General features: G+C 42.7%; 2 protein-coding genes across 2 annotated transcripts; one reads left to right on the plus strand and one right to left on the minus strand.

Annotated features, from left to right (window-relative positions):
• Positions 1–97: 97 nt before the first annotated feature.
• LOC107048763 (aminopeptidase N) lies at positions 98–3929 on the minus strand. The gene is made up of 5 exons (XM_015272122.1): positions 3652–3929; positions 3346–3533; positions 3127–3288; positions 185–472; positions 98–113 (listed from the first exon to the last, which is right to left on the minus strand). The coding sequence occupies exons 1-4, from the start codon at positions 3892–3894 to the stop codon at positions 322–324; spliced, it is 744 nt and encodes a 247-aa protein (XP_015127608.1). The 5' UTR covers positions 3895–3929; the 3' UTR covers positions 98–113; positions 185–321.
• Positions 3930–6926: 2997 nt separating this feature from the next.
• Positions 6927–12072, plus strand: LOC107048746. Its single transcript, XM_029126837.1, has 5 exons — positions 6927–7977; positions 8340–9064; positions 9118–10539; positions 10639–11126; positions 11268–12072. The coding sequence occupies exons 1-5, from the start codon at positions 6927–6929 to the stop codon at positions 12070–12072; spliced, it is 4491 nt and encodes a 1496-aa protein (XP_028982670.1).
• The last annotated feature ends 2382 nt before the right edge of the window (positions 12073–14454 follow it).

Below are 14454 nucleotides of genomic sequence, written 5' to 3' on the forward strand. Positions count from 1 at the left end.
GTTGAATATTTTCGAATCCAAGAGAGGTTTGCTTGAACGTCCGCAGTTGCTTTCTTCACTTTATCTTCAGACGGCTTCAAAAGACTCGCGTTGTTATCGACGATCGATAAGAACTGAAATGGTTAATTTATTTAGCGTTAGCTGATAAGGAAAAATGATATTTATACAAATATTTGGTGCATACCATTTGTAGGTTTGCCGATGAGGTGATTCGTCCTGCGATGGCAGTGATCATCTTATTCAGGAAAGGAAATCCTCTTCTGACAGAAAAGTGAAGATGAAATTCTTACATTGGGATTAAATTTAAAAAATGTGTACTACTCACACGGCGATGATTTTCTGGAGATTTTTCGATAAATATAGCAGTGTTTGCTCCACATTCTCAGGGTTCCCATTCAAAACAGCATCAAGTATTTTCAAACGGTACTGCTTAGGTAATTGGGGAGCATCGCTCATCATGAAATCTAAATATCTAGAACAAAATACATATTCTTTTTTTAGAAACTATCCGAGTGGAAATTTAGTATAGCTTGCCCAAACCTAGATTAGATATAGATCCTATGGTCAGAATTTCTTGATTAGACTTTCAGATCATGATCTTTCAATCTTATTCTAATCAATTAAATCCCGACACAAAGATCTAAACAAGCGTTACATTTCTCATCCAAAACTGATGAAAATTAGTTCTGACTGATCAGTCTCTTATTCTAGCCTGATTTGAGTTACCACTTGGGTACTTAAAATAAAAAACATAAATTCCTCGTCCATTGAGAGGGAGAATTATTTCAATAAGTAGAAATTGCTTGAATCATCAGAATGCTTTTTTGATAATTATCAAGACAGGTATCCCATTTTTTTAACACACAAAATTCCCAAAAATGAATGAGATAAAAAAAATAAAAGGTCTTATCACTTCGAAAATCCGAATTCTGCAGATAATCTACCATTCTCGGTTGACGTAGATTATCGAACCAAGAAATCTAATCTGATGTGGATAATTTCCGTAATATTTTTTATTCATATTTCTTTTCTACTACACGAAGAGAGATATTCAATAAAAATTACGTCTTTGTATGTTTCCGTAACTCCGGAGCGAAATGTGGTTGTAGAAAATTTTACGGAACTGTCACGGAATTTTTTCGGAGCTTTCCGTAATTTTTATTTAAATCTCCTGCGAAAAATTACGATACTTTCACTTAAATTTTTTGAGTCGATGCCGTAATCAGTGAGTGAATTGTGAATTCAGTAATTTTTACTGAACATTTCTCTCCGTGTACCATTACGGTTTCATAGGCTCCCCATTCGCCTTGCCTCTCCCACTTCTCTCTTCTGATTTATCTGCGTTACCATGGGCCATCTAACTCTTATCAACTGCACCTCATTTGAGCTAGGACTGCAACGGAAACCATGGAAAACCCCAGTCGCACAGCCGACCGATTGCAGGGCCCTACTGTACCCATCCGTCATACTGACCGAATGGGCACCGTAGTTCTGCAAACTCGCGCCTGCTACGGCAACAGTTCCACCCGAGAATGGTTGAACTGAGGAGATTGTAGTCCTCAAATTTACCCCCACTTTTCCCAATCCCCACTACAATCGTTGTCTCTCACCTCTGACACTCAGGGCTACAATCTCCTCAGTCCGACAGTCGGTAGGGCTAAGCAGTCACCCATGCAAGTATGAACCAGACTAAATGCTGCTTATCTTGGACGACCGCCAGAACCCCAGGCTGACCGTGTAACCACTACTGTCACTGTACTTTCCGTTATAATTTGTTTATATTTTGCTCAAGATGTTATGAAGACGCAGCATAAAAATGTAGATATTGTGGCTCTGTTTGAACAATAAAACATCTGCTTTAAGACGCTGATCGTTCGCACGGAGACCACACTATTTCTGGATGAGATTATTCTTCATGAATTGAACCTCAATAATCAAATGAACCTTAATTGGATATTTCAGAAATGAATTAATTTTTTCATGACGACATAGATAGAGATTTCATATAGTATAAATGTTATTAAAAATTTCAAGATTTTTACTCGAAATTTCGGTGTTTTATGCTTCATACCATTAATTATAATGTGTATTCTCCACGGTACACCTATTACCTACGATACAAACGGTTTCTAGTGTTCACAGGATAATTCAAGTTGAATTCACGTATTTTCTTTACTTAATTTCGAGCAATCACTGACTTCGTAGTCAGCAGCCGTTTTTTAACTTCCCGATCCGAAGGGAGAATGTAGAATTTCCATGATTTCTCCATATTTCATGGCCTCTAGAATCACCCTGATGCTTTTTTGACGACTTGTCTGGATGTGTGTATGTGTGTGTGTACGTATGTACGTGTGACCAAAATTTTCAACGATAGCTTCTGAACAAATAAACCGATTGAATTTTTTTTTCAATCCATGCGTGTTAATGTGACTTACACTCATAGACTGATTCATTTATTCCAAACGAGATTCATTAACTATCAACGAATGGTAGAGTTGAATATGACCAAATAAATATTCGTTAATAATTAACGAATGGTTCACTTGAAAAGTGAAAATCGAGTCAAACCAGGCTCCTCAAATGTGCATTTGTTAACTATCAACGAATGAACATTTGGTGAGACCGAGTAGACCCTCGTCTCCAACCAAATCCATTCGTTAACAATAACTAATCCTTCTTATCGGTGTGGAACTGATGAGTCTATAAAGACGATCACCTCAGCGGTTCGTTAGTTATTCTCATAAAACGTGTGCCAAAAATCGAAAAAAAAGAGTTTTCTTTGAAAATTCAACAATTTTACCGAGACTAATGATAGGTTTCTGAGCAAAATCGTCTCAGCCGTTTTCATGTTATCCGGATGGAAATTTAAAAATTTGCGTCTCTTCTTTATAATAACCAGAAAAATGTGAATTGGTCAAAAAGTTATTGGTTTCACCCGTAATGGGTCACACCCACTTCAACCCATCCGCAATGGGAGCGAACGAAGCGAGCGACCATCATTCCACTCAAATTTGTGATTCTATATTTTGGGATGCTATACCAGAACATCCCCAGCATCGACTTTTTTGTCCTCATGAATTGGCGTGAATCTGCTGATATTAGAAATATTTTTCTCTGTGTACGTACTTTGTGATCGACGCAGAATTGTTCGTACAACCGAGGCCACTGATCAATACCTCCTTCTCAGTATGGAGATCTTCTCTTAAGAATCTCCTGAAAACTACATCCCATTCGCCACTAGTTCGAATTCCAACGCAGTATACAGAACTTTTCATCTCCGCATCAACCCTGAAAAGAACATCACAATAGTCGAATAAAAGGAACAAAGAGGTATTCGCAATGCACCTTTCTGAGGAATTCGCAATCCACTTCGTAAATAGCAAATTCGCGGTATTTAAACAATCCTCGTTCCTCATTGTGCATGCAGTGGATTGTATCAACTGTCGGAAAAGTTTCTCTCGAAGCGAATTTCGGTTTGATGCAGTCAAGGTTAAAGATTGGTAAATCGGCGCCAGTAGACGTCTAACATAATCCTAAAAGTTGAAGCAAACATTCATCTTTAGGAAACATCTTCGAAACTTTCATTGAAAACTACCAAGCGTTGGCACAAATTCAGGAGAAATGGAATTCGAGAAACTTTGATTACTGCACCTGTAGAGAGTCTCGAACGACGGGTAGATCTTGAAGATTTTTATTCAGGAAAACGAGAGAACTCGTAGCGGATAACCAGGGTTCGTATTCGGTTTCGTCAATGAGATACCGAGCAAGATGAAATGGTACACTGTAATTGATGTAGCCACTACGAGCCAAATTGAAAGCATCATCTAGGAGAGCTGCTCGGGCTACTGAACTAATCCTATCGAACCCTCCGGACATCAGTTGCGCTGTTAACATGTTCCAATTCCGCTCGTCGTAATTCACACGGTAATAGCCGGCTTTATCACTGTCACATATGATCCATTCTCTCGTTCCAATGCCACCGGTATTTATTGTGACTTTCGGCTCGTTATTCTTCAACCAAATTGCGCCAAAACGCGATGCATCAGGTTGAGATTCATGTTGAGTCCTTAGACTAAGTGGCACCCACCAGGTTGACGGTTTCTTATACGCGTAATCAGGATTTTGATAGAACCGTTGCTGACTGATAGTCAAGGAATTTGAGGAATAATCCCTGGTAAGGGTTATGAGGGGATAACCAGGCTTATTCGCGTAACTTTCTATCACTTCCTCGAAGTTAATTGGAGTTGCTAATCCTTCTGGGAATTTTTGGAGATGTTCGTAGAGCACTGAAGGTGTCCCGACGTCATATAATCTGCAAATAAATCATTGGAGTTAACGAGAAACAATATTCTCCGGGGAGAATATAAATACTGGGAGAAAAATTTTCCAGTATACGTAGCCCATATTTACTTGAGAAGTAAATTATTTTCAATGGCTTGTATTGGTTCTAGATTTAGTCTCATTCGTACATTTTCTTATTCGTTTGAAATGAATATTCTGTCCTGAAGACTATGATCTTACACTAAGAGAAATACCGGCAGAATTTCGCAAAACTAATTTCTTGCACCAAATATCTCATCTTTTTATAAATCGCTCGGGACAACAATTCCGCATAGTAATTCAGGCCATGTAAGAATTCGATCGAGTTTTCATAACTCAAATATAAATACTTCACGATAAAGTGAACATTTCTATTTACCGTGAAGGCGTAATTACTACGAGTAAAATTCAACAGGTAGAATTTCCCCCGAAATTCATAATGCCCCGTCTTATTTTTTCATCTTATAAAAGCTATAAATATTCGGTGACTGATACGAATTTCTAAGTAAAGTTTGATCTATCACCCACTAGTCTTTTTAAACAGTTGATGATTTTAGTGCAAGAAATGAAAATTTTCCTTTAACATTAAATTCAATTGAATTTCAATTAGATTAAGAATTCAGAACAATAATTGCCTGAGTTCAATTGGTTAGAGCACTAATCCGGCAAACTGGAAATGTGGCATCACACCCCATATGAGTTCAAATCCGTATATCTCCGAAATTTTTAATTTGTGCATTGTTAATTATTTTTGTTATACCTGCTTGAAAAGTGCACTTTTCGAAACGGTATAGTATGCGTAAGCGGTTGTTTTCCGCACGGCGTGCGTAACATTCACTTTATGCACGCTTGTGAACTTCACGAGCTCGTACCCAAAAAACAACCACATTATCCCCACTACCGTTCTGAACAGTGAACTCGGCAGGTATCACAAAAAATAAGATGTATTACACGTGCGTGCAAAAAAGTATCTTTGCGCACTATAGACACAATATACTATCGATCGTTCCCCTAATGCAGAGGTCCGGAAAGCTGATGGATAGCATATAACATTCTGCTTTCCATGTAATTTCTAGTTAAAAAATATCTAAGATTGAGTCAGTTGATAGCCCGGGGATAATATAGAATGTGAATCTACCGTTCGAAATATAATTCAGTAGCGAAGTGGTAAAACGGTTTAAGTCAACTCGTCTCCCAGTTGAATTTTTGAGGAATATTTTCGAATCTGAGGGAGATAGCGAAATTTTCATAATCACCTTGTTCGAAATACAGCCTAAATCTCCAAAATGGTTACGGTCGACCAACTCGGCCATCTCCGAAAATCTCCGTGAACTTTCGGGTCAACGGACACAGGTCAACGCGGCACCCGGAAGAGTCAGTCAGTAGTAGTGTGGAAGTATCGTTACGATAATGAGCTAGTGTGTTCAGTTAAACAGTATTATAAATTTAATAATTTTGTTCAGTACATCAACTTATTGATTAAGTTCAGAAATTTCAGTGACTCAACGAGATAAGGTGCAAAAGGACAATATCAGTGAAAATTAGACATTCAACAATAATTGAAACCAAAGAGTGTACCGAAATTGTGATAAGTGGTTCGATCCCACGCCAAATATAGTGATAATTTTCTAAAACGCCTAAATAATTTTCCCAACATCTCCCTCCACATTTTCATCCCACATCCACCCTAAACTAGTTCCTCACCAAACAGTGGTCCTTCGAGCCGGATTGTGGGTGAAAACGTGTGATAGTGGAAAAATTTAAGGGACGCCTCGTGTCGAAAAACATTCGGGGTTCACACGGGCACGTCAACAGAAACTTCTAGAACATTCGACGTGTTTACACCCGCAAGGGTGTCGGGTTAACAAAGGACAAAGTGAGAGTTACAGTGTCGGAAATCGGGAAGGTTCGGGAGTGACGAGTGACGCCGAAGCCCACCAACGCTTGGCCACGTGCGCCACGCAACAGGCGACTCACCTAACTCGGCGGTCGGTAACTCACCTAACTCGGCGGTCGGTAACTCACCCAACTCAGCGGTCGGTAACTCACCCAATTCAACAGCCGATAATTCACCCAAACCGTCAATCTAGCACCGATAATCACCATGGAAGAGGACACTAAGGTCAACGAACCCCACAGAAGGAACTCAACAACTAGAGAGCAACATTGAGGAAAGCGAGCAAGTCTCACAAGAGGAGAAACTGTCAACAAGAAATGAGACAGTTACAACGCAGCCAATCACCACTCATGAGGAAATCATCAGTCCAAGTGGATCGTCAGGATCAAAGGAGCCCGCTCAACGAAAGTCAACGCCTGCAGCTTCAAAAACAGCACTCACCATGCAACAGGAAGGTCAACTAAGACTATTAACGTTTAAGGTAGAAACTCTGATGGAGATCTATCATGACCTCCCGCAGGACGTTGAAACCGAAGAGGACCTCACCCTAGAAAAACTAGACTAGACTAGGCACAAGGGGATAATTGAGGCAGAATAGAGCGAGTATTTTCAGATTTATGCCAATCTAGCCGAGTTTCTTCCCCCTGATCACGAGTATGTGAACGAAAGGATCCATGAACGAGCCACCAAAACAAGACGACAAGCCCTGATGCTCATTGCTCGGCTGAAGGGTCAACTGGCAAGGGAAAGGGATTCAATCAGCAGCTCAACAGATCAAAGCCAGGCAAATCAGCTGAAACGTCTTGACATCAAGCCATTCGATGGGAAACCGGAGGAATGGAAGGAGTTCAGTGACCTTTTCTTGTCACTGGTGGGAAATGTCACGTCAATTCCACCAGTACAGAAATTGGTGAGACTTAAGGGATGCCTGAGAGGTCCAGCAGCAGCTCTCCTCTCCACCTTTCAGGCCAAGGACGAAAACTACGACAAGGCTTGGCAGAAACTCACCAGGAAGTACGAAGACCCTAGACTCGTCGCTCAGTCGTTATTCAACAGGATCCTGACGCTGCCGAAAATCACCCAAGCAACAGAAGAGAACCTCAGCGCCAACGGAGCAGCAGCATTGGAGACCCTAGATCAATTACAAGACGTGACGGGGCTGACGACAGACAACATCGCTGAACAGCTGATAGCCCATCTACTGAGGAGATCTCTTGATGCAGAGACACTCAAGCAATGGGAACTAAAGCTGGGAGACTCAAAGGATTTCCCGAGCCTTAAGGAGTTCGTGGCGTTCATCGAGGCCTGCGGCAGAGGGATCAACGCAGGTGCCAAGCTGCTATCATCAAAGGAACTCAACGCAGCTACGAAGAAGTCAGCTCCTATAAAGAAAAGGAGCACCTATACGGCAGCAACTCAACAGCAGGAAATTAAGGAGCCAGAAAGACAACTTCCTAGGAACTGCTGTGCTTACTGTCAGGACAAGCATTTTATCGCATCCTGTCAGAAGTTCATCGAGCTCACCCCAGCGAAGAGAAACGACGTCGTTATCAACAAGGGGCTGTGCTTCAACTGCTTGGGGCCACACACGAAGGCGAAGTGCACGTCGGAAAAGAAGTGCCACAAATGTAGCAGATATCACCACACTCTCATCCATGGAGGGAGTTCATGGACGATGAGCCCGCCTCCAGCCAGACGCACTCAAGCTGAACCCGTCCAGACTGCTGGAACATCCAGGCAGCAAGAAGATCACGGGAACAGTGAGTGAATGAATTCAACAGTTCAATAGTTGGCAACAGCACGAGTAAAAGTCATATCACCGAGAGGATTCACGACAAAAGCCAGAGCACTCATCGACCAGGGTTCAGCGGTATCGTTTATCTCTGAACAATTAGTTCGGGAAATTTTTTTTCCTAAAGGAGGTTAGGCGGTGTTTGAGGTGAATTTGAGAGTGAATTTCTGTGGTTCCCGGTAGCTTAGTCGGTAAGAGTGCCCGGCGCGTATCTGGGAGACCCGGGTTCGATTCCCGGCTGGGTGAAGCGGAAATTTTTTCTCTTTAAATTCTAATTCTCTTAAAATTTTTTTTTTTTTATTATATTTTTTTTTTTCTGGTGAGTTTCAGTTTTCTTCATAGTTTCAGTCACTCTACAACCGAACAGTGGGACTCATCAACTGCAACTCAACGCCCACATTCTAAAGAAGCTCACCACAATAATTCCGTCATTTTCATGCTCATCAGCGAGGATCGGCTCACTTCAGAATCTTCAGCTAGCCGATCCCCATTATCTAAGGCCTGGACCAATCGACATCATACTAGGGGCTGACAACTATGGGCGGATCATCATGGATGACGTTGTCAAGTCAGAGCAATCGAGAGTAGTTGGCCAACGCACAGTATTCGGTTGGATATTATCCGGACCAATCGAATGCACAAATTGTTCAATAAAGGTATCTCTATCAGCTGTACGGGAATCTTCGAATGAACAACTTCTAGAGCTTCTCCAGAAATTTTGGGTCCAGGAAGAACTGCCAAACGAGAGATCATCAACATCAGAGCTTTCACCAGATGAGTACGAGTGCGAGATGCACTTTAGAGCAACTCATAGCAGAGACAACACCGGGCGATACATCGTGAGACTGCCCCTCAAAACTTCAGCAGCAGCGCTCGGAGAATCGAAATTCAAAGCAGCACGTCAACTCAAATCGATCGTGAGTCGACTCAACACAGATCAAGCATACTCCCAGTTGTACAGAGAGTTCATCAACGAGTACGCAGCACTGGGACACATGAGAATAGCACCAGAGACTCCAGAACCCGTGCCAGCTTACTATCTACCACATCACGGGGTACTGAGAGAGGAGGCCATCACAACGAAGCTGAGAGTTCTGAAAAATTACAGAACGATACAATGGTTATCCTGACTTGGATGAGAAGGCACAGGCTCGTGTTTGACACGGATATTGTAAAGATGTTCCGCCAAATACGAGTTCACCAAGATGACTGGGATCTTCAGAGAATCCTGTGGATCGACGAGAATCAACAACCAGTCACCTACCAGTTAACGACAGTCACCTATGGACTAAATTGCTCTCCATGGTTGTCGTTAAGTGTTCTTCAACAACTAGCAGAAGATGAAGGGTACCGCTTCCCAGCAGCAGTAGAGACACTCACCAGAGGTCGTTACGTTGACGACATTTACGGCGGTGCAGAAACAGAAGACGGTCTCAAGGAGATCGCAACGCAACTACAAGGGCTTTGCCATGCAGGAGGCTTCTCTCTACAGAAGTGGAGCAGCAATTGTCCAGAAGCTCTGCATGAGTTGGGCCTATCAACTGACGAAGAAATTATCCAGTTCGAGGAGTCAGTCACCAAGGTGCTTGGATTGTGTTGGCATCAATCCACCGACACATTCCGGTACAAATCAAAGGATTTCAATCCGGCGACAATCACCAAGAGAGTAGTCTCTTCAGAAATAGCCCAGATTTTTGATCCACTGGGATTTATCGCACCAGTTGTCGTCCAGGGAAAGATTCTCCTACAAGATCTTTGGAGATTGAAACTAAAATGGGATGATCCTCTTCCAGATGAGTACGTTCAACGCTGGAAGACATTCCGAGAGAATCTCAACGACCTAGACCGAGTAACTGTACCCAGATGGCTGAGAATTTCAACAGAGACACTCAACATCCAAATACATGGATTTGCAGACGCTTCAACGGTAGCCATGAGTGCAGTGGTGTATATTCGCACCAAAACCATCAACGACTCGACATCAACAGTACTGGTATGCGCGAAGACTAAGGTAGCACCACTCAAGCGCATGACCATCCCTCGACTAGAGCTCACAGCAGCTCTTCTACTGACTCAGCTAGTGGCATCAACGAAGAAAATGCTCCAACTCGACCAGGTAGACACCTATCTCTGGTCTGATTCTTCAGTAGCACTAGCTTGGATCAGGAGCCACGCATCAAGATGGAAGGACTTCGTCCACAACAGGGTCGTCAAGATCCAGGAAACTCTCCCGAATGCTACCTGGAGACATGTCAGTGGAAAGGAGAATCCAGCTGATTGTGCCTCCAGAGGCATATCACCGAGCCAGCTAGAAGATCATCAACTGTGGTGGTCAGGACCTGAGTGGATCAATCAGGATCCTGAAGAATGGCCACAATCATCAATCGACGCTCCAGCAATGGACATCCCAGAAGTGGCCAGAGAAGCAAAACCAGCACCAGCACATCCAGTTGCAATTAAAATCAACGAAATTGCAGAGCTACTCAACAGATATCAGACGATGGCTAAATTGCTAGCCGTAACAGCTACGGTCAACAGAGCTATCGACAGATTCAGGAGGCAGCCAACGCCCCCGGGACCTGTCTTGACAACAAGAGAACTCAACGACGCGAGGTTATTTTGGGTAAAGATAACCCAACATCAATACTTTGGGCCAGCCATTCGAGTACTCCAGAGAAATCACCAACTACCGAGAAATCATCAACTAGCCAAGCTGACACCCACACTAGACAACGAAAGGATCATGAGACTTGGGGGACGCCTCAAGAACTCGCAGTTAAATCCAGACGAAATTCACCCAATAATCTTGCCTCGCCAATCACGCCTCACCACACTAGTCATCGAAGAAGCTCACCGGAAAACACTCCACGGAGGAACTCAACTCACCTTGGCCTATACCCGACAAAGGTACTGGATAATCGGCGGCAGAGGCACAGTTAGAGCATATATTCAACGCTGTGCCATCTGCACCAGACACCGAGGAAGACAGGCCCAGCAACAGATGGGTCAACTACCAGCAACGAGAATCTCACCAGCAAGAGCATTTCTCCACACAGGGGTGGACTATGCAGGACCATTCGCCATCCTCAAATGGAGACCAACGAATGCACAACCAGGGTCAGTGCACATTGCAGTTTTTGTGTGCTTCACCACATCAGCAGTTCACCTAGAGCTAGTCACCAGGCAGACAACGGACGCCTTCATCGGAGCCTACAAGAGATTCACCGGAAGGCGGGGTATTCCAGCTGTCATGTACAGTGACAATGCCACTACCTTCGTGGGCGCAGCAGAGGTCCTAGAGAAAATCTACCACCGAACATCCAGAGAAAATCAGCAGGTTCAGGCTGCTCTCGCCACCAATGGGACTCAATGGAGCTTTTCACCACCACGAGCACCCCATTTTGGAGGCAAGTGGGAAGCAGCGGTGAAATCAACAAAATATCACCTTAGAAGAGTCTTGGGGACAACAACACTCACATTTGAGGAACTCAACAGTGTCGTGATCCAGATAGAGGCCTGCCTAAATTCCAGGCCAATCTGTCCCATGTCAGATGACCCAGACGATCTCCAAGTACTCACCCCAGGACACTTCCTGATAGGTGAGCCTCTTCAACTGATTCCAGAGCCATCAATCATCGACAAGAACCCCAGCAAACTGCAGAGATGGAACCTGGTAACGCAGCTAACTCAACAATTCTGGTCCAGGTGGGCCAAAGAGTGTCTTCAACGATATCAGGCAATCTACAAGTGGACGCATCGAGAAGAGAACATCAAGGTTGGCGACATGGTGCTGATGATCGACGAAAACTATCCACCAGCACAATGGCCAATCGGACGAGTCATTGCGACACGCCCAGGAGCAGATGGGCTAACGAGAGTCGCAACTATAAGAACCGCAAAGGCAGAGGTACCAAGGCAGGCAGATGGATCACCAATCATAGAAAACATCAGAACAATCTACACAGAGCTTGACAGACCAATCACCAAGCTTTGCCTACTGCCATCAGATCCACCACCTCCAGAGCAACCTCCAGACGATGATGCAGAAGATCAACAGGACTAAAATCACCATTAATTCATCATCCCTGATGATGAATTGCCCCCGGGGTGTTCGAAATACAGCCTAAATCTCCAAAATGGTTACGGTCGACTAACTCGGCCATCTCCGAAAATCTCCGTGAACTTTCGGGTCAACGGACACAGGTCAACGCGGCACCCGGAAGAGTCAGTCAGTAGTAGTGTGGAAGTATCGTTACGATAATGAGCTAGCGTGTTCAGTTAAACAGTATTATAAATTTAATAATTTTGTTCAGTACATCAACTTATTGATTAAGTTCAGAAATTTCAGTGACTCAACGAGATAAGGTGCAAAAGGACAATATCAGTGAAAATTAGACATTCAACAATAATTGAAACCAAAGAGTGTACCGAAATTGTGATAAGTGGTTCGATCCCACACCAAATATAGTGATAATTTTCTAAAACGCCTAAAATAATTTTCCCAACATCTCCCTCCACATTTTCATCCCACATCCACCCTAAACTAGTTCCTCACCAAACACACCTTTGTTCTAGCTCTCAATCGGCTCTACAAAAAAGGTTATAATATAAATTTTGATATCTTCCTTAGATTCCGAGATCTTCATTGAAAACTGGTCAATAATCAAAATTGACTTGTACCGTTATACCACTTCGCTACTGAATTCTTTTCATTATGATGGTATGGACCTGAGAATTGGACTTTCATGGAATATTCCAGAAATAACCCCATTTTTCAATAACGACATATATAGAGAATTCATATGGCATAGTCATTATTAAAAATGGCAAGATTTTTACTCGACATTTCATCAGTAATTTTTCTACCATGTACATAGTTTATTATACCCACCTATCTTTCAGATAAGACCTCATCGCCATTTGGAAGTCCTTCGCACCCATCAACTCTGCGACCATTCGGATCACGGAGGAACCTACAACCAATCAATCATGCCTAAGGCAAGATCATGTGAGAATAGGTATCAGGATTAAAGGTGAGCGAACCAACCTTTTTTGTAAGGAACGAAATCCATAACACTCAAAGAACTATTATTTTCGCCAGCATCCTTTCCATTCATAGTTCTTAGATGTTTTTCTGAATCTTCCAAAAGAGCAGTCTCCAAATTTTCAACTACGAACAGATCCATGGCCCTCAGCTCTGTATCAACAAGTGACCTCGCGAGATAAGCGAAATAAGTGGCGAAACCCTCCTTCAACCACGCGACTGTCCAAAATTCCGGAGTCACCAGATTACCGAACCACGTGTGAGCATATTCATGAGCCATCGTAGTCAATCCTCCGTGGATAGTCGCCGAAGGGGTTACGTTTTCTCCGTGAAGAAGAACAGATTCGCGAAATGTTATCATTCCCCAATTCTCCATCGCGGAAAAATGGAAATCTGGTACAGCCACGTGTACCATGTTAGTAATTGGATTCGGAATATCCATCCATGATTGAAGGATCGAGTATAAATGTAAACCCTTCTCTAAAGCGTGATCACCTTTTCCGTACATTGATTTTCTCGTCCATATCCCGAAGAATGAAGTATTTGGGGGCCAGTCGTATTCGAAATTGTGGATTGACCAGCAGAACAGGTAAGTTGGCATTCTCGGGGTTGGCAACATTGTTGTCAAAGTATAGTTCTCTATTTCTCTAGAGAAAAAATTGAAGGTCACAATCATATTGATAATGCAGGGGAGAAGGAATCTCTGAGAGTGAGATACTTTGGCGTCAGCGAAGCTCAATAGAGCAGCGAAGTTAGGAATGCGAAAAAATGTTGTGACACGTCATGTGACCGTCACGTGACAGATGGCAGTGATGACAATTTTCATCACATGTATAAATTATGACGGCAATAACATGTGACCGTCATATTCCAACTACATAGATCATGGACACTCCTCAAGTTTATGACATATTTTTTGTCATTCCGGCCGTAAGGCAGCGTTTCACGGATCTCTGCCTACGGCCGTCGTGACAAAAAATATTGTTCGTCATACGGCCAAAAAAAACTTTTCTGACGAATATGATTCAAACCACATATTCGCCAGAAAAGTTTTTTTCGGCCTAATGACGAAATATACTATTGTGACCCAAAAGTAATGTGACCTTCATACTCCATTTAAATAGTAGTAACAATGTCAAACGACTCAAAATTTATACAAATTTTAGGTGATTTTCACATTTTATTTACATAGAAGTGATAGTGTTGAACTACTCAAATTATGACCAGAAAAATATCTCGCTCCATTGCTGTTATGTAAGGAACATAAATTTGTCACACACTGAGAAAAAATTTCTTTCACCGAGGAATCATTTTCTTGGGAGAAAAGTTAATTTTTTTAGGAGCGTATTTCTCCAGTGATTTCCGAGTGGTCCATGACCTTTTTCAAATATTACAATTATG

This window comes from Diachasma alloeum, unplaced genomic scaffold (assembly GCF_001412515.2).
Source record: "Diachasma alloeum isolate Michigan unplaced genomic scaffold, Dall2.0 Dall_scaffold_00197, whole genome shotgun sequence".
In the NCBI taxonomy this organism is placed as follows: domain Eukaryota; kingdom Metazoa; phylum Arthropoda; class Insecta; order Hymenoptera; family Braconidae; genus Diachasma; species Diachasma alloeum.